General features: G+C 33.5%; 1 protein-coding gene across 4 annotated transcripts in view; it reads right to left on the bottom strand.

Moving 5' to 3' along the window:
* Positions 1-973: 973 nt before the first annotated feature.
* The window catches only part of TMTC3 (transmembrane O-mannosyltransferase targeting cadherins 3), a 36,712-nt gene continuing 13,627 nt past the window's right edge, over positions 974-24,058 (bottom strand). For all 4 annotated transcript variants that reach the window (XM_085305951.1, XM_085305949.1, XM_085305952.1 and 1 more), the window contains exons 6-16: positions 21,883-21,982; positions 21,085-21,200; positions 19,246-19,418; positions 18,100-18,352; positions 11,644-11,792; positions 9,214-9,334; positions 8,412-8,523; positions 7,308-7,411; positions 5,953-6,122; positions 4,902-5,128; positions 974-3,433 (exon numbers count right to left, since the gene is read on the bottom strand). In XM_085305951.1, the coding sequence (XP_085162077.1) occupies positions 2,631-3,433; positions 4,902-5,128; positions 5,953-6,122; positions 7,308-7,411; positions 8,412-8,523; positions 9,214-9,334; positions 11,644-11,792; positions 18,100-18,352; positions 19,246-19,418; positions 21,085-21,200; positions 21,883-21,982 (2,328 nt within the window). In that variant the 3' untranslated portion in view covers positions 974-2,630. The remainder of the gene's footprint in view (positions 3,434-4,901; positions 5,129-5,952; positions 6,123-7,307; positions 7,412-8,411; positions 8,524-9,213; positions 9,335-11,643; positions 11,793-18,099; positions 18,353-19,245; positions 19,419-21,084; positions 21,201-21,882; positions 21,983-24,058) is intronic.

Genomic DNA, 24,058 nt, shown 5'->3' on the forward strand with positions numbered 1-24,058 from the left:
ATAAATTACATCGTAAAGAAAAAATGCCTGTCAATTAGTCTCTTTCCATTTTATCTTCAAGTAAATGAAGCCAAAGTTATTTTTCCTTTCATAGTTTTTTCATGAGGAGAGGCTATTTTGATCATTTTTTTCAGAACTGATATCACTTAAATTTACCACACCATTCTTCTTATGAGAGTTTATCTTAATTGTTGACATTTTACAACAGGGTAAACACAAACCAGCACATTGACGTTAGTCAAAATATTAAAATTTCTTAAAAATCAGAAAACCCATGTTGCACAGTACCTGCTAATGGCCTGAAAGACATACTCCTACCATACTTCACTTTATATTGAGCGAGGATTTTAGTTAAAACTACTGGCACCTCTTAGCGTGAATAAATCTAAATAATTTTTGCTAGTCCCTGAAGACCACCTATGTGGGAAGTCAAGATGAAAGCAGAGTGACAGTAATTATTTTTTTAAAAAGCATTCCTGCCTGCCCTGGAACAATTGCACAAGTTGAAAGTATGCCCTTTTCTAAACTCTTGATTACACACACTCAGTAAAATTAAAGCAGTATGGTTGCTTTTGAATAAAAGCTCATGTGTTTATAAAGGAAAGCAGAATTCTAGCTTGCTTAGTCAGATAGCGAGCACCTTTTCTACTACTTAGTTCCTCCCTCTTTCAAATGAATGTTCCTTTGTATCATCCAGGATGACGACTCATTCATGTGTAAAGCAAAGGTTTGGAGGTAGACCTAATATGCAAGTTAGTGTTTCCGTAACAAGCTACAAGTATCTAACAGTTATTCATAGCCAAGATGAAGCAGTGATTTCCAAAGTGGGGTCAGTAATTTACTGGGGGCTACAGAGCACTTCGAAGCTATGTACAAAGAACCCCTGGACACCAGGTACCTGTTCTCGTCTCTGGCTTTCAAATCACGTTTAGAAAAAACAAAAACACTTCCTCCCTCCCTCCCCCCCAACACTTTTCCCCTTGTCATTACCATACAAGTAATTGTTGTGGTAACATCACAGATTACATGTAATGAAGGAAAGGTCTCTGCAAGACCTTTGAACATTTAAGATTCTCTCCCACAAAGATAAATATTATGTCTTACAACTAGATTACAGTCTGAGGCAGGCAACTGAGCTGTTTACAGAAAAGATCATGGTAGTAGGGTTGCTAAGGAATAATTCTGACTCATGGAATGAGACAAAAATACAAAAGATTAAAGAGTTAGATTTAAGGATTAATTCAACCATTATTGAACCCAACTCTCATTTCTCTTCTTCATCATAGTCAATGAAAACATCAACTTTAATAATAGGTAACATTAAAAAAAAAAATACATGCATTGCACAATGATAAAAGCAACACAGATTTTTTAAAAATTTAATTTCATGTAAGAAATTAAAATGATGCGTTAGTGGAAAAGTGTAAATGGGAATATTTAAGTAGTCAAAATAAATATTTAATAAAAACAGATACCCACAACAAAATACAAACACAACAAAACTTGGTATTTGGAAGTATATTACCCACAATTCCTCATGTTAAACTGCTAAATTTCAGTGGTTTAATTATTATCATATTGCCCTCAGCAATGGCTAATCATTATTTAAGTTAGTTGTGTGAAAAGTCATGAGACCAAAAATACTATTCCAATGACTAAATAGTAAAGCCAGTTTACTATACACAAGGAATAATTTACTACACCAGGGACTCAATCCACAGTCATCAATACTAATAATACACAAAGTCATCCATCAGTCAGCAAGGACAACTGCATAGCATACTGGTTGTTGTACCAAAAGTGCATTTTTCAGCATCCAATGGACTGGGGAAAAAGTGGTAAAATGGCCCATTTTTTACATAATTTTTAAAAACAACCAGATGATTGACAGTTGAAGAGAAACATGTATTTCTTTTAAAAGGAAAAGTATAGTCTAAAGATCTTAAGAGCACCATAAGATTTCTATCAGATAAAACAGTACAAAACATTAGTATTGTAAGTAAAGAGCAATTAAAAGGTTATTACACCATCCCATATTTAGAATGCAACTGAAAGAATTTTAGTGTGCTGTTGCATCATCCCATGGTCTAACACACACATACTACAAACAGTGGTATTTATTGAATTTTCACTAAGCACTGAAAACAAATAAAGCAAAGAAAATGTTTTTCATGTATAACAGAGGTCTAGAAAGATTTAAACTGCTAATGTGTAAACTGAAAAGTAGAAAACACAAACAGGCTTATTATGTGGGGAAAAGCAGCAGTGTCTGATTTAATCCACTAACTTTCAATTCAGCTCTTTCGCTGATTCTTTGAAAGTATTGGTAGACAGGGATATTCAGTAATAATAATTTTATGCGAGTGCCACTTTCTCACTATTGGAAGTTTCTGCATTTATATTATTCTCAATCCTTTATTATTCTATTCCCATCTATCTCCCACATTTAAAAGCTGCAAATTTCTCCCATTAAAAAAAAAAAATGTAGAACTACCTTTTGCTGCTTAAGTGATATGCAGTTGACATTATTTCTGTTTTCAAAGCACTGATTCTACTTCCCAGGTGGATCACATATTAAACAATAATTAAAAATAGTACTCTCTCCCTACTCTGTTGTGACATGATAAAGGCTATTCACCATTCAATATACGTTCAATCTCTTCTAGTCTTTTCAAAGCAGCAACTCTCTTTTTCTCAATGTCTTTGATTTCCTTTGTAGATTTTTTAGAAGTCTCTTTGTCCATGTTGGTTTTCTCTGTTCGTTTCTTATTTTTTAACTGCCCTTTAACTGTTGTTTGGGCGGTTTTCTTTTCGTTTTTTACTTCTTTCAATTTTTCAAATGATTTTTTCTCTTCTACAGCTGCAATCCCATCTGCTGGAAGTGATGACTGCTCTGCAGCACTGAGTGATGCAATTTTACTTCTGACTATGTTCAGATGACGCTGAATATATTCCTCATGAGGTGCCAACGATAGAGTTTCAACCAAACATTCTTCTGCTTTCTTTAAGTCTTTCTCTTCAAAGTAAACCACACAAAGATTATGTTTTCCTTGTACATTGTTAGGATCCAGTTTCAGAATTTTTTCAAAACACATTTTTGCTCCACTTATATCTTTCTTTTGGTTCATTAAAATATCTCCTTTTAAAATCAGACCTTTGGTATGATCAGGGTAGTATCTCAGTAGGTCTTCCAGGATGGGTAATGCCATCAATTCTTTTGCTGTCTGAGAATAAAGAAGTGCCAAATTGAACAAAGCACTTCGGAAGTTTGGCTGTAACCTTATCGCTTTCTTCATCCAGGCCTCTGCTTCTGTATCTTTTTTGTCATCCATTGCTAGCATACCCAAATTGAAATAGCCATTTGCATCCTGTGGTTCTTCTTTCACATAATTTAATAGTCTTTGTTTAGCTTCAGGTCTAAGCCGAGCATCACCTAAAGGACACAAAATTTCAGATTTCTCAAGAACTTTTGGACTAGGCCTGTGAAATGCTAAGGTTTATACAAATTAAAATGAAACATTTAGTACAACTGCAAAAGGTTTAAAAATCCTACTTTTTTGCTAACAGCTTTTTATAAAGTTTTTTTCCCTACAGAATAAAACTACTTACAGTTGACTTGTAGCCAAAGTTAGCATCACTACCCTATTATTTCTTGAATTGTATTTAGTTTTTGTATAAAGTACAAATATAGGTGTCTCCACAAGCTTAAGAGAGATTATTTTCACGTATGATTAACCAACAGGAATGGAGAAAAGACATTAGTTCTGACAAATCTGTTCTCACAGAGGCAAACTTGGCATGGAAGACCTCATTTTGTTAAAAATAGATTGATAGAATTTAAAGCTGGGGATGACACAGTAACTTCAGATTGAGCCTGGCTAAATATTTTTTATAACCAGTTAAAATAAACTCAAAATAATTCCCTTATTTTGCCTCAACAAACAAACCCAATCATTCAAATACCACCCACTACCATAGTGAAAATTAATCATATCTGATTATGCTAAGAGTCTCAGCTTGAAGTCTGTGCTACTAAACACTCAGTGAAGATCTCTTTGTAAGAAGGCAAGTCTTTCTGAAGGATGGGGGAGCAGGGAGCCGACTTTAGCTTTCTTCTTCACCTCTAGTATGAGTAACTGAATACTAGATAGCTAACACTTCTGCTTGTCTGAAGCCCTTGTGGTTTCTGGTATTACATAACTTACAACATGAGGACAAGAGATGAACAACAAACCATTTGCACCACAGCTCCAATCAAACCTACTGAATCTCTTTCTTAGGGGTAACTTGCCATTCCAATAAGAGGAAACAGAATCCCTTAGTAGTTACTTGGTAAATATTCTTTGCAACAGCCTGTATTCACGAAAGGGTTTCATTTATCCATAGAGCTAGAAGTTATATATATTTTATATATATATATATATATGAATAAGATTAGACACATTAAAATTGGACTTGATTCATACTAATTAGCAATATTACAAAGGAAATTCTTGCTAGATTTAAAGTCCACAGCGGTCATACATTTTAGTCAGTGAGGAACAGATATCTATATAAATGTAAAACATCAGTATAGCACATATTTTACTAAACAACAACTTTGAGAACAGATTACATATGAACAATTTTGAAAAATAATTCTGCATAAGACTATTCTTTATAAGATGTTGTATTACAAAAAAAATTGTTTTAAAAGTACTTATCAGTTAGTGTACATTTATACTTTGCACAAATTTCATACTCTCCCAATAAACAGTTTCTTCTTTTGTGTCTCAGTGCATTTGAGAATGATACTATGAACTTCTTTTTCAAAAAACAACCCTTTTTTTTTTTTAAAAAAAGAGAGTATGCATTCTATGAATGCAGATACACAATGCTTGTATTAGGGACAACTAACATACCAGACTCCTGCATCAGCAGTGCTGAGTTGAACAATGCCAGTTTATGTGCTGGGTTCAGTTCCAGTGCTCGGTTGAAATTCTTCAGAGCTTCTGTCGGATCTTTTAGTTCAATGTAAACAATTGCCAAGTTGTACCACAGGTCTGCATTAGTTCTATCTAATTCTAGAGCTCTAAGATAAGCTTCCTTAGCTTGCAGAGGTTTGTTCATTTTTAGAAGCAATTCTCCCCTGTTAAAGAATTAAATTTTATGTTCAACAACTTTTCATAAGGATATCAAAATAATTGAAAGGTTTCTAAAAGTGTGCCTTCCTAAAGACAGTAGATGCAGTGAAATAGTAATTTTTCTCTTTTGTTTTAAAGCAAGCAACACATGACTTGGTTTTATGCCATTTCCCAAAGCTTCCACCTCTCAAAATCTATATAGAAGTGTACATGTAAGGGGGGAGGCAGGGGAGTCATCAAGGGTCCTGACAGCTACTCTGTAATTACACACTGCAGCAGCTACAGTCTAGGCTTCTTGGCACCTGCCTAAGTCCCAGGGGGGATCTCAACTAGATAATTAGTGAACTGAAGCCTCAGTGCTCACAGAAATGTTACTGTTATCTGCTCAGGCTGCTATTTATGTGCTTTGCACTCATGCAAGTCTTGTGTCTTCTGGACCAACCTGGTCCAACTTTGTGAACCAACTTCAACAAAAAAGGGTAAAGAAAGCTCTATAATCCAGACTAACTAAAAGCTGTTTAGTTAAAAACTAAACTAGCTAATGGGAAATGTGAGTTTGAAATTCATGAAGATTTCAAACAGAAGCATCTTGCTATAAAATCTTCCCATACACATCATGTGTGAAAATATTAAGCAGAAATTTAAAATATTTAAAAGGAATTCTAAGAATGAATAACTGATTACTGATGCCAAAACTGTATCTCCCAATTTCAACATAATCATTAAACCCATTCCAGTAGCTTAACTGCATAAACTAAAAACTGTTTATTAGTTCTGCAAATAACTAAATAAATACACATTCAAGAATATACAACTATAAAAGAGATACCTGCTGATATAGGCCTGCTTGAAATCTGGCCTCATACTAATCGCTTGTCGATATAATTGATCTGCTTCTTCAAGGCGAGATTCATTTGCTCGAATTAGGTTTGCAAGATTGATATAAACATTCAGATGGTTGGGAGCTACTCTTGCTGCGTACTTTTTACCTGGAATAATCTGTCAAAAAGAATATATGTACCATATATAGACCACCAAGAAATTGCAACAAAATCTGAGACATAATCAGTAAAGATCTAATCTTCAGTCTGCCAAATTTGTTTTGGGTACCACTGGATATCAGCGTATAGGCTCTTAATAATCACAAATAGCAATTCTTCTTTCCTGAAAAAAATCATACCAAAACAGAAACAGATTTTTTCCTTTTTTGATTCTGCAAAGATACAGACTTTTATACCATACTTGAGATACTAGTTTAAGACTTTTATACCATACTTGAGATACTAGTTTAAGCTCTGTTGTTGCTTAACTGGGCAAATGGCCATCAATGACCAGCCAGCCCTTGCAAAACTTCCCCAATTCAGATTAAGAATATTTGTTAAAGCCTAAACCCACATTCTATCAGACAATTTAATTCCTTTTTGGACTATCCATCCTAAGGTGTGATAAGACTTTACCACTCACTGTTACAGTCGATGTGAAAATTTCAACTGCTACAATATACAAACAGTTGTATTGCTTATACTTTATCAGTCTAGAATCTTCATGCTGTTTCACAGAACAAACTTTTTAATGCTGTAATTCTCCTCAGTAGTCTGCTGTTTTTTATTGACAGTCTCATTTTACTCTTAACTTGTGTTACTTTCATATATACAGCAATAAAATTACTTTCCTTTTCCTCCTAAACAACTAAAATAAGTAATATCACCTACACAGACATCTAAATGTATGATAAGAGTAACAAAGTATGTTTTAAAAAATATATTCAAGCAAAGATTTTTTCTATCACTGCTGTTATTTCTCTTCTCCCCATTCCAACACCACATTTTAGACTTCATATGTAGGTTTGGAAATTCAATCGTTGGTGTTGTTAGCTAAAAGGGAGAGCAAACTCTGTGTGATTAGAAACTGTATGTACACATTTAACTATTGCTCTTTTATATTCTCAATTTAAGCAAATTAGTATAAAGTTAAAACAGTATAAAATTGAAAGTTTGAAGAAAAAGTTCAAAATAGCATTTCTTAAAATGTTATGACTATAACCTGCTCTTTCAAAAGAGAAAGAAAAAAAAGCCCTTTAATAATACAGCAAAATAGAGCGCTATGCAAAAATAAGAAAAACTTGTATCATGAATAAAGGTTTGAAAGATCTATGACAGCAGATAAAATTAAATTAATAATTACCTGTGGCATCAATGATTTGGCAATGATATATGATTCTTCAGCTTTTTTAGTTTTGTTTAAATTTTTGTAAGTTCGTCCTACATTCATATGGGCACCAATATCATCTTAATAAAGAAAAGAATAATAAAAATCTAAATACTTCCATATATTGAGTACCATACAAATAAATGACTATGCCTTACGAGTGGCATTAAGTAGAGCTACTATATAAAGACCATTAAAAAACAATTCTGAAATATTTTTCATCTTAATTATGAAGTTAGCATTAAATTAAGCATAAGCCTAGGACAGATTATAAAGTTTCTTATGAAATGTTCTAAAATTTGAGGTCATGCTTTATATGCATCTATTTTTAATTTCTTGTTATAATAGAAGCATCTGACTGACAAATTTGTGTGTCAGAACTTTCAGTTTATGTTACTTTGTGACAGAACTGTCAAAGTGAAAGACAACAGTGCTGATGTCAAATTTAAAAAACATGATGTATCTTGAGTAATAAGAAATTCTCCAAAGTTAGAAAATATCTAACACTAAAATATAAAAAAGCAAGCAGATCTTGCTTTCTTCTGTGTAAACGTAATGTGTAACAAATGCAGTATACATGTTAAATTGAAATTTATTAGGTTTCTAAAATGAAACAGTAACAATTATCAAGTACTACCTAGAACTTCCTTTGCAACAGTACCTACAATTCAGTAAATACCCTTTAATACTGCCTAGACTTATTAATTTTTAAAGAAGTTTTTAGTTTGAAATAAGAAAATATTATTAATTACATTAAATACTGAATTAAGAGTTTGGATAGCATTCCTTCTGAATTAATTTAAATAATGGTTTTAAATTGGAAGTCTTTGTATGTCTGCATAGATACAAGCTTTTCCCAAGTATCTTTTGGAGTTTATTTCTTTTTAAAGAATTATCTTCTCACACTTAAAAACTATGGATCAATTTATTAAGGCTATTATAAGGTTTGAAGTTTGGTTAGGGAAAAATAGTTGATTCAGAAGATTTTAAGCAAGCTTAGAGTACTAAAATATTAGAGGTGGAGAGGAGAGAACAATAAGCTACTGAACGAATTCAACGGTAACCAGTCAAAGGTTATACCTGGTTGCACTTGGGTGGCCTGTATGAAGAATTGCAAAGCTCTTTCAAAATTCTTTTCATTTTCTAATGCATGCCCCACATTATTCCACAGTTTTGCATTGTTCTTATTTACCTAAAAACAGGAAAAGGATACAAATACATAGATTATTAAACTGCAATTACATAACATTTGGTTTTCTTGTAACTATATCAGACATGTAAAACTGCACAGCAAGCAAATGACACAGATTTCATCAAGCTACTCTAAAATCTGTAAAGAATATGCAAAGAATAAACATAGCATACAATTAGAACAATTAAAAGGATATTTAGGAAGAAGTTCATTTTAAGCTATTACTCAGATATTGCCCCTAAAAATCCTAAGAGTTCCAAAATTCATTGTAATTGTTAAGAGACAATGAATAGCTGGTAATACAAACTATCCTATCATGTCATATGCACTTTAAACATTTTCATGCCTCACATTTTTTTAGATTTTTGTACTCAAGAGAACATACTATGCTTTTGTCCAGATAAAATAATATATTCAACTGTAACAAAATCAAGACAAAAAATACTCCCTCTACAAGAAATATTCTATTTCTAGAAGTCTATTTCTTGCACATGAATTCCCATGCAACAACACACAGTGCCCTTAAAGCATTCTCCAAAGTGACTAATCAAGTATTAATACAATCAATGTAGAAATAAACCTGGCAAAACAAATAATTTCTCTTCAATTTTATCATACTCTACCATACTCAGCATTTTGAAAGGAATAACAAAAAAGTTTCCAATAATTCTTCGAAACGAAATACAGTACCTTTAAAGCTGACATAAACAATGTGTATTCTGACTCCCAATCCCAGTTTCTGTGTAGTGTTTTTAAGGCATGAGTGAATAATACCACAGCCAAACACACCCAAGAAATTTTTCTTAGCACACTATTAAATTAAAAGAGAGATATGTTAGAAACACAAAACTGCAATTCATAATAAATTAAATATTTTATATGCTAGAAGGCACATAAATTGAGGAACTTTTTTTTATGGTTTATCTAATTTTTTTGCATCACTATGCCATCCATTTAGTAAAAATGAAGGCATTACACATTATTAAAACCAAAAGTATAGAAAAAGTATATTTTTAATATTCAGAGCTTATCTGTAACTTAATAAAATGAATGTGATCATGATGTCAAACACATAGAACAAACAGCAGAAAGGTCTGCTGTTGAGACTACCCAAACTTCCATAATCATATAAAATCCTAATGTAACTGTAATAGAGTAATACTTAAAGTAATACTTATACTTAAGTAACTTAATACTTATACTTAAGTAATACTTAAAGCCGTTTTCAGCATCTCTTTAGCAATCTGCATTTTGTTTTAAAATCTGCAAGTCGGGGGGCAGAAATCACTCTCTGTGACCAGCTTCTCACCAACTGTATTTTTCTAGAGTTTATGTAGTTTATTTTTCTGAAGGTTAAGCATCACTTAATTTAACCACAATAGATATAAAATATATGCTTTGACAAGTTGATCATTAGATCTCTGAATTCTGATGTAATTGTGGAAAAAACCTGCACTGAATACCCAGTAGCTTTCCTAAAATTATGAACATTCTTTCGTATTTAAAAAGCTTTAAAAGTTTCCCTCAAGTAGATACGGCTGTTCAGCACTGCCAGCTATTGACTCTGAGTTATGTCATAGGTCTTCACACACTTCTGTGCTTCACAGGGGTTGGGAAAAAAAAAATCTGTTTTCTATCTAATTTTAAAATGTACAAAATTGTGCAGACTTAGATGGTTTATTTTAAAGAAAGTAAAACAGAACTAAGAGAAAAACTGGCACACGACACAGGCTGTAATTGTATATCCCCACTAGCCTTATAGAAAGCAACTTCACTGTACATAGTCCTAAAGTAAAGAGCCTTCTCCCCCTCATAAGACTTTTTAGAGCACTGATTCCCAACCTTTCTGTAATAAGCCACCCTGCTGCCTGACTTCCTTCTCCGACATCCTCTCCTCTTGGATCTTAGTATTCTTTCACACCACTTTGATTCTTATTCATGATAATGCCTTCTTCTCACTCCCACAAAGTATAGCTGATTTCTTACTCTGAGCTGTCAGCTTTGGCAGCACCAGTTCGGCACAACTTATCATGCAAAACCTCACCTCTTCTGATGTCAGTTATAATTGATTGGAATTTACTGCCTTAGGGTTTGTCTGAACTAGCACAAGGATGCCACTGGGATAACAACGGTAAAGCATCCAGGTCACAGGGAAGTATTTACAGTTTATGAAGATAGTGTAAAATCTAAGAGCCATTTATAAGATAACAGATGCCTCCAAAACCCCAAAGCTGCAAAGGGTACTTTTTGAGCAGAATTTCCTAATGAAAGATTCTCACCTAAAATATTCTTTATTTTAATAAGTACTGAATTGCTCTGATGTTTATTCTTAGCACTGCATCTCAAGATTTTAACAGGAATGACGGTTTTTGAATATGTTGCAAACCAATGCACATGAATTATATACACTCCAGTCAGTAACTACTTTTGAAAATGATCAAATCTGAGCAAGAATTTTTTCTGTAACCCCTTTAAAAAACCTAGATTTTGAACAGCAAAAGTGTGTTTCTTTATATTACAGAGACTGGATATACTACTAGGAATACAGATCAGTAAGTCCAGGAAACCTCAAAGAAAACAATGTACTCTGCATCATATTTGTTGAACTTCAGCATGATAGTTTATGACTTTAACCTGAAATACTAGATTATGCAACTGAATCAAATCTATCAGCCTTTCCTCTTATAATCTGCATGCAACTGCTAATTCAAAAAAAGTGGCACAAGGCCACAACCTATATAGACTAATTTTAATCACAAATATTTGCCTATGCAAAAGTGTTTTTTTTCTAATAAGCTGTCTAATAAATGTCTGTCTCCTAAAGCAGCACTGGTACTCTTTCAGCAACAAGAAGGGTAAGTGTAGCATGTTTTTACATCAATGCTGCTTACTAAGCTTTAAAAATTTTGTTACAAATGAAAATACCCAATGGTCTAAGAAAATCCTTGTTATCATTTGTCCACACCACATGACTACCAAACAGTTCATCTAGATTGTTCAGTAAGACCTCAGAACAAGAACTGTAACATGCTAAATGAACATTGGTAAAATGTATACTTGTTTATTTGCTACGAAATTAAGATGGATGAGTTAAACTAGTTACAGATACTACTAAGGTACCTTTTATTGGACAATTTCTTCCATCCATGCGCTACTAAAATGCAGAATCCCATGCTAGGAACATATAACACTCGTTCTGCCACTACAAACCCAACAGGAAAAAAAAGGTTTGATGCAGGAATGAATGGCAGCACAATTAAGCAGAGTGCCTAAAAAAAAAAGTAAGTGAATTAGTAACCAAGATTAGGCAGTTACAAACTGTATCTAACAGCCAAATTAAGACACACTTATGAAAAACAGAAAAATAGACATAAATTATAGATCTTAATTAGAAAAATAAACCCAAACCGAAGACCTCTGTTTTATATTGAGACTACTAAACATGGCAAGCTTTAAACTACAACTGGTATTCTTTTTACTTAACAGTTTATTTAGTTCTTTACATTACAGAAAAAAAATTGTAAAAAACCCCCAGTAAGATAAAGAAAAAACCCACCCAAGAACTCGAACAGAAAACAAAATACTTTTTTAAAATTAAGATTCCACATATAAAAACAACAGTCCTAGAACCCTAGTCATTGTCTTTTTATAAAAGAAGCCACAGTTCTCAATAAAATGAACTTTAAATATTTATTTTTCTATTTTCTATTAATGTATAATACTTGATATAATAGTGAGAACTATTATGTTAACACATAATATTTGAAAGTCAAAAGCAGTAATATTCACCAATTGTCATACCTTTTGCTTAGTATTATTTACTAAGAATTTGAAATAAGGCATGATCCTCTTTATAACTTGTTGATTTTAAAATCAAGAGAAATTGTATTGTATATTTGCAAAATTCAAAAAGTTAGTTTTATTGTATTAAAAAAAAAAAAAAAAAGCAACACTCTGCAAGGTCAATGCAGGCTGAAAGAATGGACACATTTAACCTAAAGCTTTTGGAAAGACTAAACCTAACCAGATTACCCCACAACCTACGATTTCAAAATTGTTCCAAGCCAAAAAGAGGAAGACGACTGGAAACAGCAAAACTGCAAAATACCACATATACATACATTTTAACCTTAAACTTGAAGGACAGATACAACTAACTACAATATCTACATGACAGTAAGTGAACAAAATATACATATACTTTTGTTCATGATCCTTTATGTATGGTCCATTCCTACAGAGCCCCAGCAACTATCAATGGAATCCTTTACTAGAAAAGTAAACTAATTTTTTAAAGATAAGAGAACAGGTATAGTATTTTCAAGCCTTAGACCATTTGGGTCAGGAATGGAAAACCAACTGTAGCTTTCTTACAAAAATAATTTTAATGCTGTAAAAAATCCCCAATATAATTATACACTAACAGCAGCTTTATATGCAAAGCAGAATTGAACTTTAGAATAATTAAAAGTTAACTGCTTTTCTTATCATATAGATTACTGTTCATTTATAATAAAGTGCCTTTCTGGTTTCTGTTAAGATTGTGAGCAACTGCATAAAAATCAGAATCAACTACTGAATGAACATCTCTTACTAGATATTGCACGGCTGGCACCTTAAGATACCTAAAATCAAAACAAACTTAACTGCCTTAATTGCAACTCTTAGGCTCTTGACCGACATCTTGACAAAATGTGTGTGTATGGGAGAAAAAGTCAAAGATGGAGAAATCTGTCTGCTGCAAAGAAAGTAGACATCACTATTTGCTTTAAGGCTTCAGTGTCTTAACATTACATAACAGCTTTAATTTCATGTACCAAAAAAGAACTGAAATGATTATTCCTAAATATTTGGCCTCCAACTAAGAAGAACAAAAGACATGGAACATTTCTTTGAAGAAAGAGTTGACAGGAATTTTCTAAAAATTTTCAATACAAGCAGTTGCTATTCTTTAAACTATACATAAGCATAATTTTAGCTACTAATCTATGTTCTCAAAAACCACAACACAGAACTCTGAGCAGATGTTTTAAACCACTTTGAAATGGCAAGGATCCTTCATCTATCAAAGTCATTCTTCTGTACCATTTTTTCATTTAATTATAGGAAATGCCTTTACTCTTTCATAGAGGGCAACTATGGGAATTGAGGGTTAGTATCATTCTATATTTCACTGTTCCGAGTAGCCAAACACCTATGACTTTGTACAAAAAAGCACATTGTAAGTGTGCCTTGATTCAGTGTGTGCTTTTACATACGCTTTCATTGAACTGTGAATTATCTGTTTTAAAGTTAAAAAGTGTATAAAAGGCATGTACATAAGTTTAAATGGATCAACTGATCTTGTGAAGTCTGCTAGGTTACTGATTTCAAGTTCTCTTATGATTTTACCAAATTAGTGGTTTTACATTATTGCTCAATTTTATATTCAATTTTTAAGTAAGGACATGGTTCCACAACCCCAGGAAGTCACACTAATTATAGAGAAAGCCACTGTTTTCTATTAGGTTGGAGTAGAAAGGATCTTGTAGCATGATATTGCATAAGCTCCATCAGCGCTGGGTGCTTTTGGTCTAGGCATCTACTTAAATGGCTGACATGTTTCAAAGGTCTTGGAATTCTTTTCCCTCCAGAAGTTCCATAATTTTGTAGCATTTGTTGTGAGAAGAACTGCACAACATTTTCCAAACTTCTTCCAATTCTTTTGCTTCTTCTTAGCACACTGTCCTTCAGCTCTTACTTCCTGTGCAGTAGCCTCAAAGCTACCCCAGATAAACATGTTCTCTTCTGCTCATTTAGTCTCTCTTTATCAATGTCTTTCAGTAGATGTAGAAGTTCCTTTGAAAAATATCCTAGCCAAGGCAACTGATAAGAAAAACAAAACAGAAATTAAAGTATGCAGGTAGAAAAAAAAAGCATATGAGAACATTCCAAAATACAATAGTAAAGTATGAAGAGTACCATTCAAAAGCCCTGGCATTATACACAATATTTCAAAGCTTGAGCTGTCAGCACAGGGATTGTAGAAATAAGTATTGCTAAATTTAGAAGTGGCAGATATATCACTCGAGAGTGTCAAATGCTCCCTCCAGGAAAACTAAAGATACCTGTCTGTCCTGACACTTATAGAGTAATAACTTACCAAAGTTTGTGGACAAGTAATAATAGAGCTGTCCCATTACAGGGGCTAAAGGGTAGGGGCAGGAAGGTGGTGTTAGGCAGGGCAGTAAAACAATACTTGTTTGGGACATTTAGCAAACATTAAGAGATGATAAAAAATTAAAATTAAAAAGCAATAAAGGAATGCCTACACCAAAAAAATTCCATGAACAGAAGAGGGCTGTGATTGCTGCTTAATTCTGAAACCAAGTGCAAAGCCACTAAAGTAATTCCAGATCTACACTACTCTTCATATTCAACATTTTCAATATTTATATTGTAATCTATTTTTAAAGGTCACAGAGACAGTTATCTGATTGTTCAAAATCTGACTGTTCATAAAAAAAAAGAAATAAGAGAATTTAATAGCTCGTACATTGTTTCCAGGGCATGTCCTTTTCTACTGTCAAAATAATTGATTATTTGAAGCAATATAATGACATCAATGTGTCTAATTGAAATATTTTTTGTTCACTTGTTTAGTTATTGTCAGTTGGTAAAATAAACTACTTCAAAAGAACAATTCATCTGTTTTACACTTTCCTAGTCCTATTTCTTATTCTGAAAAAGAAATTTCCCCATGACAAAAAAAATAAAGTAAAATAAAATTAAACAAATACATCCACTTACCTAAGTCATTTTCCCCCAGAGGTGACTGGCATCAAAAGGTTGCTGACTGAAAATAGGTCTTTCATCTTTTGCATCTCTCATTAGCAAGTTTACCACACGAGACTGCTTCTGGAAATGTGTAGAGGGTCACTGTCGCTTGTAGATGTGGAAGAGGAATCCCATCTTCAGTCTTATCCTTGTCCCACACGTGGTACAGTACCCAATTCTATATTCGTATCAGCAAGCATTGAAAGACACACTCAAACACACTTGCAGCGTCCTTTCTCTTTTGCATTCTGAATCTCTCTCCTTTGCATTTCCTTTGCAAAGTCCAAATAAACATCTTTATTTCTGCAGTGGATCTGCTGATCTCTTAAATGAAAGTAATTTGAGACTCTCTCCTTAGATTAGGCTTCAGTATGAGACCTGCCTGATTCCTCTTAAACAGCTTTTTTTTTGACAACACATTTGTGCAGTAAGATAGCAGCAGAATGTTCATTCGTAACACTGGGCTAACAGATGAGGCTTCCAAAACATGATAGAGATTTGCAAGACTCCTAGTCACTCCTTTTCAAGACCTTTAGAGTTTAAAATATCAAACAGTGCCTACAGTCATGGTACCAAATGTACTATGCTAAAGCCACCTTTATACTGATACAAACAATGTGGCATCCATGCAGATGGCGCACAGAATTTATACCTACCAGGGTTATAGCTTACTTTGACTAGCATAAATTCAGGCTTTTACTGGCAGAACTGAGTATCAAGACAACAAATTTTTAAAAAAGTAATTCAATATAATTAACTACAAAATTGCCATAAACTGCATAAGTTGGTCTTACTGAACAACTTATGGTCTTACTGAACAACAAAGCTGGTTCACTTTAAAGATGGTTCTATGATTTCTTTTAGTAAGTCAGACTGAGAAGCCATATAGAAGAGTTTCCTGCTATGGGATGGCAGAACTATCTATACCACGACACTAACAGCTTACTGGAAAGCAGAAATATGTTTTTATCTATAGTGTTTTTGCATGTTATAGTACATGTATTAAAACCATTAATTTATATGATATTGCATTCTCATTTCCTAAGAAATTAGCTTCTAGGCATTCAGATACTATGCTTGGAGGAAAAAAAAAAGATCAGTCATACAGGTTATATACATAGTATATGTATATAATTAAGCTATGGAAAATTGCTTTCATTAAACAATTATATTGAGTTAAGCTATATTGTAGCTGCCAGACTGGACAGAATGACCTTGGAAGTCTATAAAAACCACTTGGAATAATATAAATATGTATTTTATAAAACTAAAAAGAACACTGACTTACTACTACGGGTGCTGAGAATGTCATTAACCCTTTTCTTACAAATTTCACTGGGGGGACCAAAGAGAAAAGCAGGGAAATAAGGGTTCTCAAAGTTCTCCAAAAACAATGAAAACCCTCTCCCTCCTCCCCCCTATTTCTACTACTTTCAGTACACTGGAGGAAAATAATTTTACTATATTTAAGAGGTAATTAAGCTAAAGTTTCACAATTTTGAGAAATGTTAATGTTGGCAGCACTTAAAGACACCAGTTAATTATCCATTTAAATATGTTTTGTCCAAAGTTATAGTTTTTAAATTGTGATTTTTTGGGAAAGTCATTTTGCACATTTAGTATACCAAACAGCTATATAGGTCTCTTTTGCTCCTACAAAGTGAAAATAAGCTGTAGCATTGCAGATGAAGCCTCTTATCCTGAATTTGGAAATCAGTTTTCTAGTGAAGCAATTAGACTTGCTTCTCCAACATTGCAAGAATAATCATATTAATCAAAGCTATAACTATATACTAGGTCTCTTTGAAGTGAACCAAATTTGTCAGCTTATTAGCAAAAAAGTACTTAAGGTTAAATTGTGCATAAATATTCCCATCCACATGCAACTTTTGGCTGAGGTTACATATTAAAAAAACAAAACAAAACACGTTATTACTGAGGCAGACCAAGATTCAGGCATGCTGGTAAATGTTTGTTGTAGACATAATTACATCACTGACTTAATAAGAAGAAACATTATCTGGGTTGATCAATCATCTTGTGAAATTTTGAAAAGTCAGCAACTAAAAAGGCAAGTGTTCTTAGACAAAAAAGTACTAGCTGTTTCATTTGCTTCTTTCCACTTCCTCCAAAATACTCTTTCTTGTCAATCCATTTCAGTTTTAAAGCTTTATATTACCAAAAAACATTTATAGGCTGAGGAAATAATTTTTTCCTTAAAATATGGAAAAGGACACAGAAGAATGTCTTAAGAGAACATCCACAAAAGAGGAAAACATATGCCCTTAAATGCCAAACGATAGCTTTTTAAAAAAATATAGAAAAATAATTGAGTCACTTGGTAAATATGTGGAATAATTGTTGACATTTAAATAATGTAGACATGTTACAAGATCAAAATGCATTCTGATCTTCAAAATGTACGCAGACTCCAGTGAAACTCCAAGTTTGTTGGTTGAGTTTTGAATACCCGAGGGGCCACAACATGGTTTGCTATTACATTAACACTGGGCATATTTATTCTTATCTCTTGCCTGTGTTTCTCAATCTCATTCCTGACAGAATAAACAGACTGTTGTTAATTACGAGTTAATAGTATTGTTGCAATGGTTTTCCCCTTTTTTCGCATGTTCATTCTAGCACACAATAAGATGCATTAAAGTTACTGGGTTACTTACACTAGGCTGAGGCATGTGAATAAACATCCACAGCTAGCTCTACTCTTGCAAGAAAAGGACATAAAACATGCATCGTTCATACCATCAATACAGTCTTGGAGGAATCCCCAGGATATCGGAGACTGAAGACAATCAAAGACCCCAGAAAACAAAAGAACGTAAGAGTGGCAATATTTCTGACATCTAACAAAGACTCCACAAGAGGAATAGTTCCCATTGTCCAGTCACAGCATAATTCTGAAGGGTTGAGAAGAAGCCAAGCATTTACAGGGAGGAGGTAGTTGAAAGTCAGCTGCCTTGCCGGAGATGGACTTACAGCAGCTGGGTTATCAAACCTAAAACAAAAGAAAGGAGAAAAAGAAAAAAGTTATGAACTTGAGTTCATGCCCAGGTACTAGCAAACTCTAAATTCATAGCTAAAATTGCCAGGTACAACCACGTATAAAATACTAATCTTTCTGCATTTGTCAAGTGAGTAACTCAGGAACCAGAAACGATGCATCTCAGCATGGGACTGAGGCTCCTCTGTTTCTTCAAGAAACTGGTTTGAGATATAATCACCTTAAGCTTCAATTCACAGAGAATGGTTATATAATTTTTGCTAAAGTTGGACCCAGCAGTCCTTCCTTTAGAGGGGAAAAAAAAAAAAAAAAAAAAAAAGATGTGGCCCAATTTTCATGGAGAATATTAGATTCTTGCATTTTTACATATCTCACAACAAAATTTTTTTTAAAGATAAAATTACAGTTTTTCAGTTCCAACATTCTAACGTTATTCCTACATACTCAATTTTAAGCACTGTATCTGAAGTTAACTATACTTTCTGCATAGTAGGTATTTGAAAAACAAAGATAATTTCATATATAGGATGAGAAAAGCTTTTAAAAGTTTTTGAAGTACTTATTGAAGGTTCAAAAAATATGACCAAACAAAAAACTTCATTAATAAAATATTTAATCTCTGGAGTATTAGAACCAACTAAGAACCACAACTGTTTAAAAATTAATGCCTGCTCAGACACTTCAGTATTTTGGATGTTCTTGTCAGCAGATACTGAAATACGCTAGTTATTGATTTCAGAGAAATAATATTATACAGTCATTACCTAACAATACTAAAGTAAGTTACTAGATGTTTTAGGCGAAATAGTTTTCAGCCTTTTATTCAGACTTCATTAAGCCACATCTTATTTATCAATATATGTAAATAAGAAACACTTTCATATTACCTTGTAAACACTGGAAGTTGAGACTGAATAACCTGGACTCTAACTACAACAAGAAGCAGTGTACTGAACATAAGGACAATGAGCTTTAGCAGTGTTTGGAGCATAGAGAAAGGGATACTGCCCTTTCCTCGAAGAATCTGTACAGCTGTGTCCAACAGCACTGGCAAGGTATACTGCAAAGGAAAAATAGTTTGTTAGCAGACAGTGTACCCACTAACCTTTTATACAAATTTTAGTTCTGATCCGTTTTCCCTTAGGTTTCTGTGATTGTCTGCTCCAAATAGTTAAATTTGACTCAGCTTCATTTGTATGACTCCTCCTCTCAAAAGAAATTTACCTAATCAAAAAAACTGTTTATTTTTGCTAACATTATCATAGCTGAACTCAAACATTTTCTTGCAATCTCGTATTCTGCACTGACGTGTTAAACATCTAACCTGTCTTCAAATACAGAATATATAAAATTTTATCATGAAATAAGTTTTGAAAACGAGATTATCACTATTTTCAAAATTATTTCTCTATTTAGGGAAAATTTTCAAAGAAGGTATTGTAGGAACTGTGGAAATACTATTGCCTGCTTAGCTCTGGGTTTCTATTTTATTTCTCCACTGTATTAATCCTATCAGTCCCTGTGTCATGAACATTATGATCTTGCATAGTTCCTCAATATGTATCCCAATTTCTTCACAGTATGCCTGCTTCCTTCCCTTCATGCTGTATGCTGGGGATGATTTACTGCTTCATATATACTGGCAGAAATACAGTTGTAGACAAGTTTTGAGAACTGTTTAAAGACTTAGTTCATGCTACTGTAACACTCGCATCAGCAGAAGCGCCAGCTTGCATTTTATTTTTTCTACTCAATTGACCTACATAAATTTGTTAAACTTTCAAGAAAAGGAGAACCAGATCAAGAGTCACAAGACAGAAGTGGTTTGAAAAGTAAGGTCACAAACAGGTGATTTCCTTAGAAATCCACTTTGAAAACTCTGTGCTTATACACTGGATGTGCAAAGCTATTAGTTAAAAAAATATTTTTGTAAACGCAAAAATGATTTTGACATTTTAGCCTTAATACCTATGACAAAGACAGGCAACCCTTTGGCTTTTACTGTTGCAGTTTTTGCAAAATGTTCTTTAAAATAATTAAGAAATGGTAAATTAGAAAGATATTCTTACAATATGCATTTTCATATTTTTAGATTGTGTATAGTTTTACTATTAAAAAGCCAAATCCTATCTCGTTGTGAGAACATCACTTGTTTTTCCAGACCAAAGTTGCTATTATCTTACTAAAATATCAATACTCAAAATGAAACTTAAGAGATTAAAATTTAAATTTGAAGGCTTTTTCAGAGCAACAAATTTCATTAAGATATTATTGATTCAAATAAGACTACTCTAGAACATCTGGTTAGCCATTAGCATGTGATGGCAGCCATTTGCAAATATAACGTTCTCTATTTTTGCTAACCTATTTAAAAATGGACAATGCCTCTATCTTTAAGCACCCCAGACCTTAACTCTGTTACATGCCGGTCTTTGCAAACTTGTTGACTAAAACCTCAGGTTTTAGTTAAGACATGCCGGTTCTTTATCAAATATATTTGCTAACATCTCTGCACGACTTACAAAAAGCAACTTAGAAGACATTTGATTCTCTCTCATGACCCATACATTTTAAATATCGAGTCAAAAGAAAATCTGAAAAGTGTAAAACAGCTAGAGGACTAGCCTAAACTGACAAAATCAGTGATGAAATATGAAGCTTCTGAATATTTAATGTCTCATTACAGAATTCCTGAGAAGAAATTTGATCTTTCAACCACATCTTACCCCTTGAGCAATAAATACTTCATATACACAGCATATTCCCACTACTGTTATTCCTTGTTCTTTACACAACGTTGCAACAGCTACTAGAAACACTGTCACTGCAATTGGAGTCCACACTGTAAATCAAAAAGACATGATTGAAGATGTTCCACCTTACAGTGCTAACAATTAATAAACCAAATTAAATTAAAAGCTGAAACTAGGCTTTATGTTTGAACAAAATCTAGAAACTGATATGGTATCAAAGGGGAGATCCTCAGTCTTACTTTACAAAAGCATAATAAACACCTGTCAGTTTTACAATCGCCTCCCTTTAAAAATTGAATAAAAGGCAAGAGATCAATAAGGCATTCTGATAAAAAAGAAAAAAAACCCACAAAATCAAATAAACAAGCTTTAAAATACCATTTTAAATCAAATGTTTAAAGGCAGTCATGAATTTTCACAAAGTCATTTAGAAAACAGACAAGACTCCTATATCTCCATTCTGCAGCTTATTTAGGACAGTTCAAGGCATCCCAGCATATTTTCAGCATTTGCACTAAAGATCAGTGCAAGAATCACCTACTCAGAGAATTCTAGGGTTTTACAAAGCAACTTAAAAAGCTCTATCTTGGGAAAAAAAAAGCAATTTATGATGCTAAATATTATTTGTAATATTACATAGGTATCTTGGACACAAAGATTTTTTTCGTGTACACAATTCCTTAAAAATAGTAACATAAATGTATTGGTTATAAGAGCTTTCTTACCACTGATACAGACATGAAACTAGATAGATATTTATCAGTCACTTACCTATAGTATTATCTGGCCCTTTGGATTTAGTATACGACAAAAAAGCAGCTAGAAAAAAGATAGATGATAAGAGTTCTGCTCTGCCCACAACTCCAGTTACCTAAAAAGAAAAGGAAGAAGAAGAAAAAAAAGGTTGTTTCACTAGTTACTATGGAGCTTAAGAACAGATCCTACATCCTTATTCTTCTCCAAGGTCATGCTTACACCCTATGCCTGTGAGGGTAGCAGGAAGAATCATAGTATGGCTGCATGCAGGGAGGACTCCAAATTAACTACAGGATTTAGAATACTACAGTGACAGGTTACTAACTGTTTTTTCTTCTTTGTGTATGTAGTTATTGAATTACTCTGACAATTACTGGTCCTGGACTGACAGTTGAAAAGTCACAGCTGATCAGTCAAAAAAGAGACTGTTTTTCTGCAGTTCCCATTTTTGTCAGTTGCTTCATTAAAATACTAAAATACAACAAGCTTTCCTGCCTGGCTTTCTCACTGAGTAGTTAACGGCGTATGACTGATACACTATCAGGATATGCATAACTAAGACCTTTAAACCAAGCAGAAAATGCTACCAATCGTATGGATGCTTTCAGTTCAACCAATGCTGAATTCAAGGACATTGATAACGAGTGGCCACCAGCCACCCTGATGTGCCTGTAAGTATCACTATTAATGAAGCAACTGAGAAATGCTGCACTTTTAAAAATCTTCAGTAATACCAGCCGCAAATATCAGCTGAGGCAAACTAGGCAGCATTATGACTGCTAAAACGTGGAAGAAACCAGCTTTCATCAGTAAGAGCTAAGAGTGACAAGATTACCTTACATATACATCCTGGCAACATACCCCTGTAGACAACAGCATATAGAAACTACCACAGTCAATTTAGTTCGTATCTTCCAGAAGCAAATGAACAGATCTGAAAGAAGTGCTCACTTGACCAGTGCTACAGCAGCTCTTATCTGAACAGAGTTATCAATACATTCACAGCAAAATCTATGCAACACTGTTTAAGAATGACTTAAAGTTTGGTAATCTTGTGTATGATAATGTGGCTGACAATATCAAATTTTTGCAGGTACTGCCCCCCTTAGTAATGAGACAGAGAGGAACAGATTTTATGATTATTTTTGTAGAGAAGTGCTAAAATCCATAGGGCAGAAGGTTATTTCAGAATCCCTAATGAAATAGAGGCTATATTTTCTGTGTACAGGATATGTCTTCTGAATGAAGCTAAGTTGTGACCAGCAGCCAAAGACAGATTATTATGTTAACAGTTACTGCAATAGCTGCTAATCTGACCAAAATACACCATAGGGCTGCCTTTAAAAAAGGGGGCCAATTAGGAGAGATGCCTTTGATTACATTTAATTTTTTGCAAATAAGCTGTTCACAAAATGGCATGCTCTCCCAAGATAAAGTCATATTTGGCTAAGAGAAGCTCATAGTTCACCATTTAATTACAATGCTGAAGGCTGACTTTCAGCCATCCAGCCTCAGCTTGACATTTTTATTTCTAAGTGCATTCTTGGTCAAGCATAATCTATCCAGCACAGCATAAAGAGAAAGTAATTCAAGATGCAAGATCAGAGTGTAAGGAAAAGTATTCAAATCTGAATACTGAAATCACTTTCTGATGGTTTTTTTTTTTTTTTTTTTTTTAGTAACAGCTTAATTTTGCCAAATGAACTCAATGAATTGTGCTTAGACAAAGTATATTTCACAACTGATAAGGCAGAGTTTTTGTAACATTTTGGATAATATATAGGTGTTTGTTTCTAAAATGTCTTAAGATGCTTAAAGGATTCCTTGTCTGGATCACAAAGTTCTTCAGCATTGACAGGTATTAAGGAGAGCATAGTCTGGAGATAGGTTGAACGAGACCATTTGTAGAGTAACTGTGCTAGCGCTCCCAGAGAAAGCACCAAGAGTAGAAAAATTCTATTTCTGGATACAGTGGTGATTTATCAGATAAAGTTTTACCATTCCCAAGGTTAGTTAACATTCCATAGCTGGAAACAAATTAGCATGCCTCTCAGCCAGAAGAGGAACACACTAGGTAGAATGAACTCGAATCTGGAGGCGATGTCAAACGTGACTTTACAATCTGAGAGGTAATGATGCTGTTATTCAAAGAGTTTATTCAAAGAGTTTCCTCAAAAATTTTTTCTCAAAA

The sequence above is a fragment of the Rhea americana genome, unplaced genomic scaffold, assembly GCF_003343005.1.
Source record: "Rhea americana isolate MKP2758 unplaced genomic scaffold, rheAme1 scaffold_229, whole genome shotgun sequence".
Classification (NCBI taxonomy): domain Eukaryota; kingdom Metazoa; phylum Chordata; class Aves; order Rheiformes; family Rheidae; genus Rhea; species Rhea americana.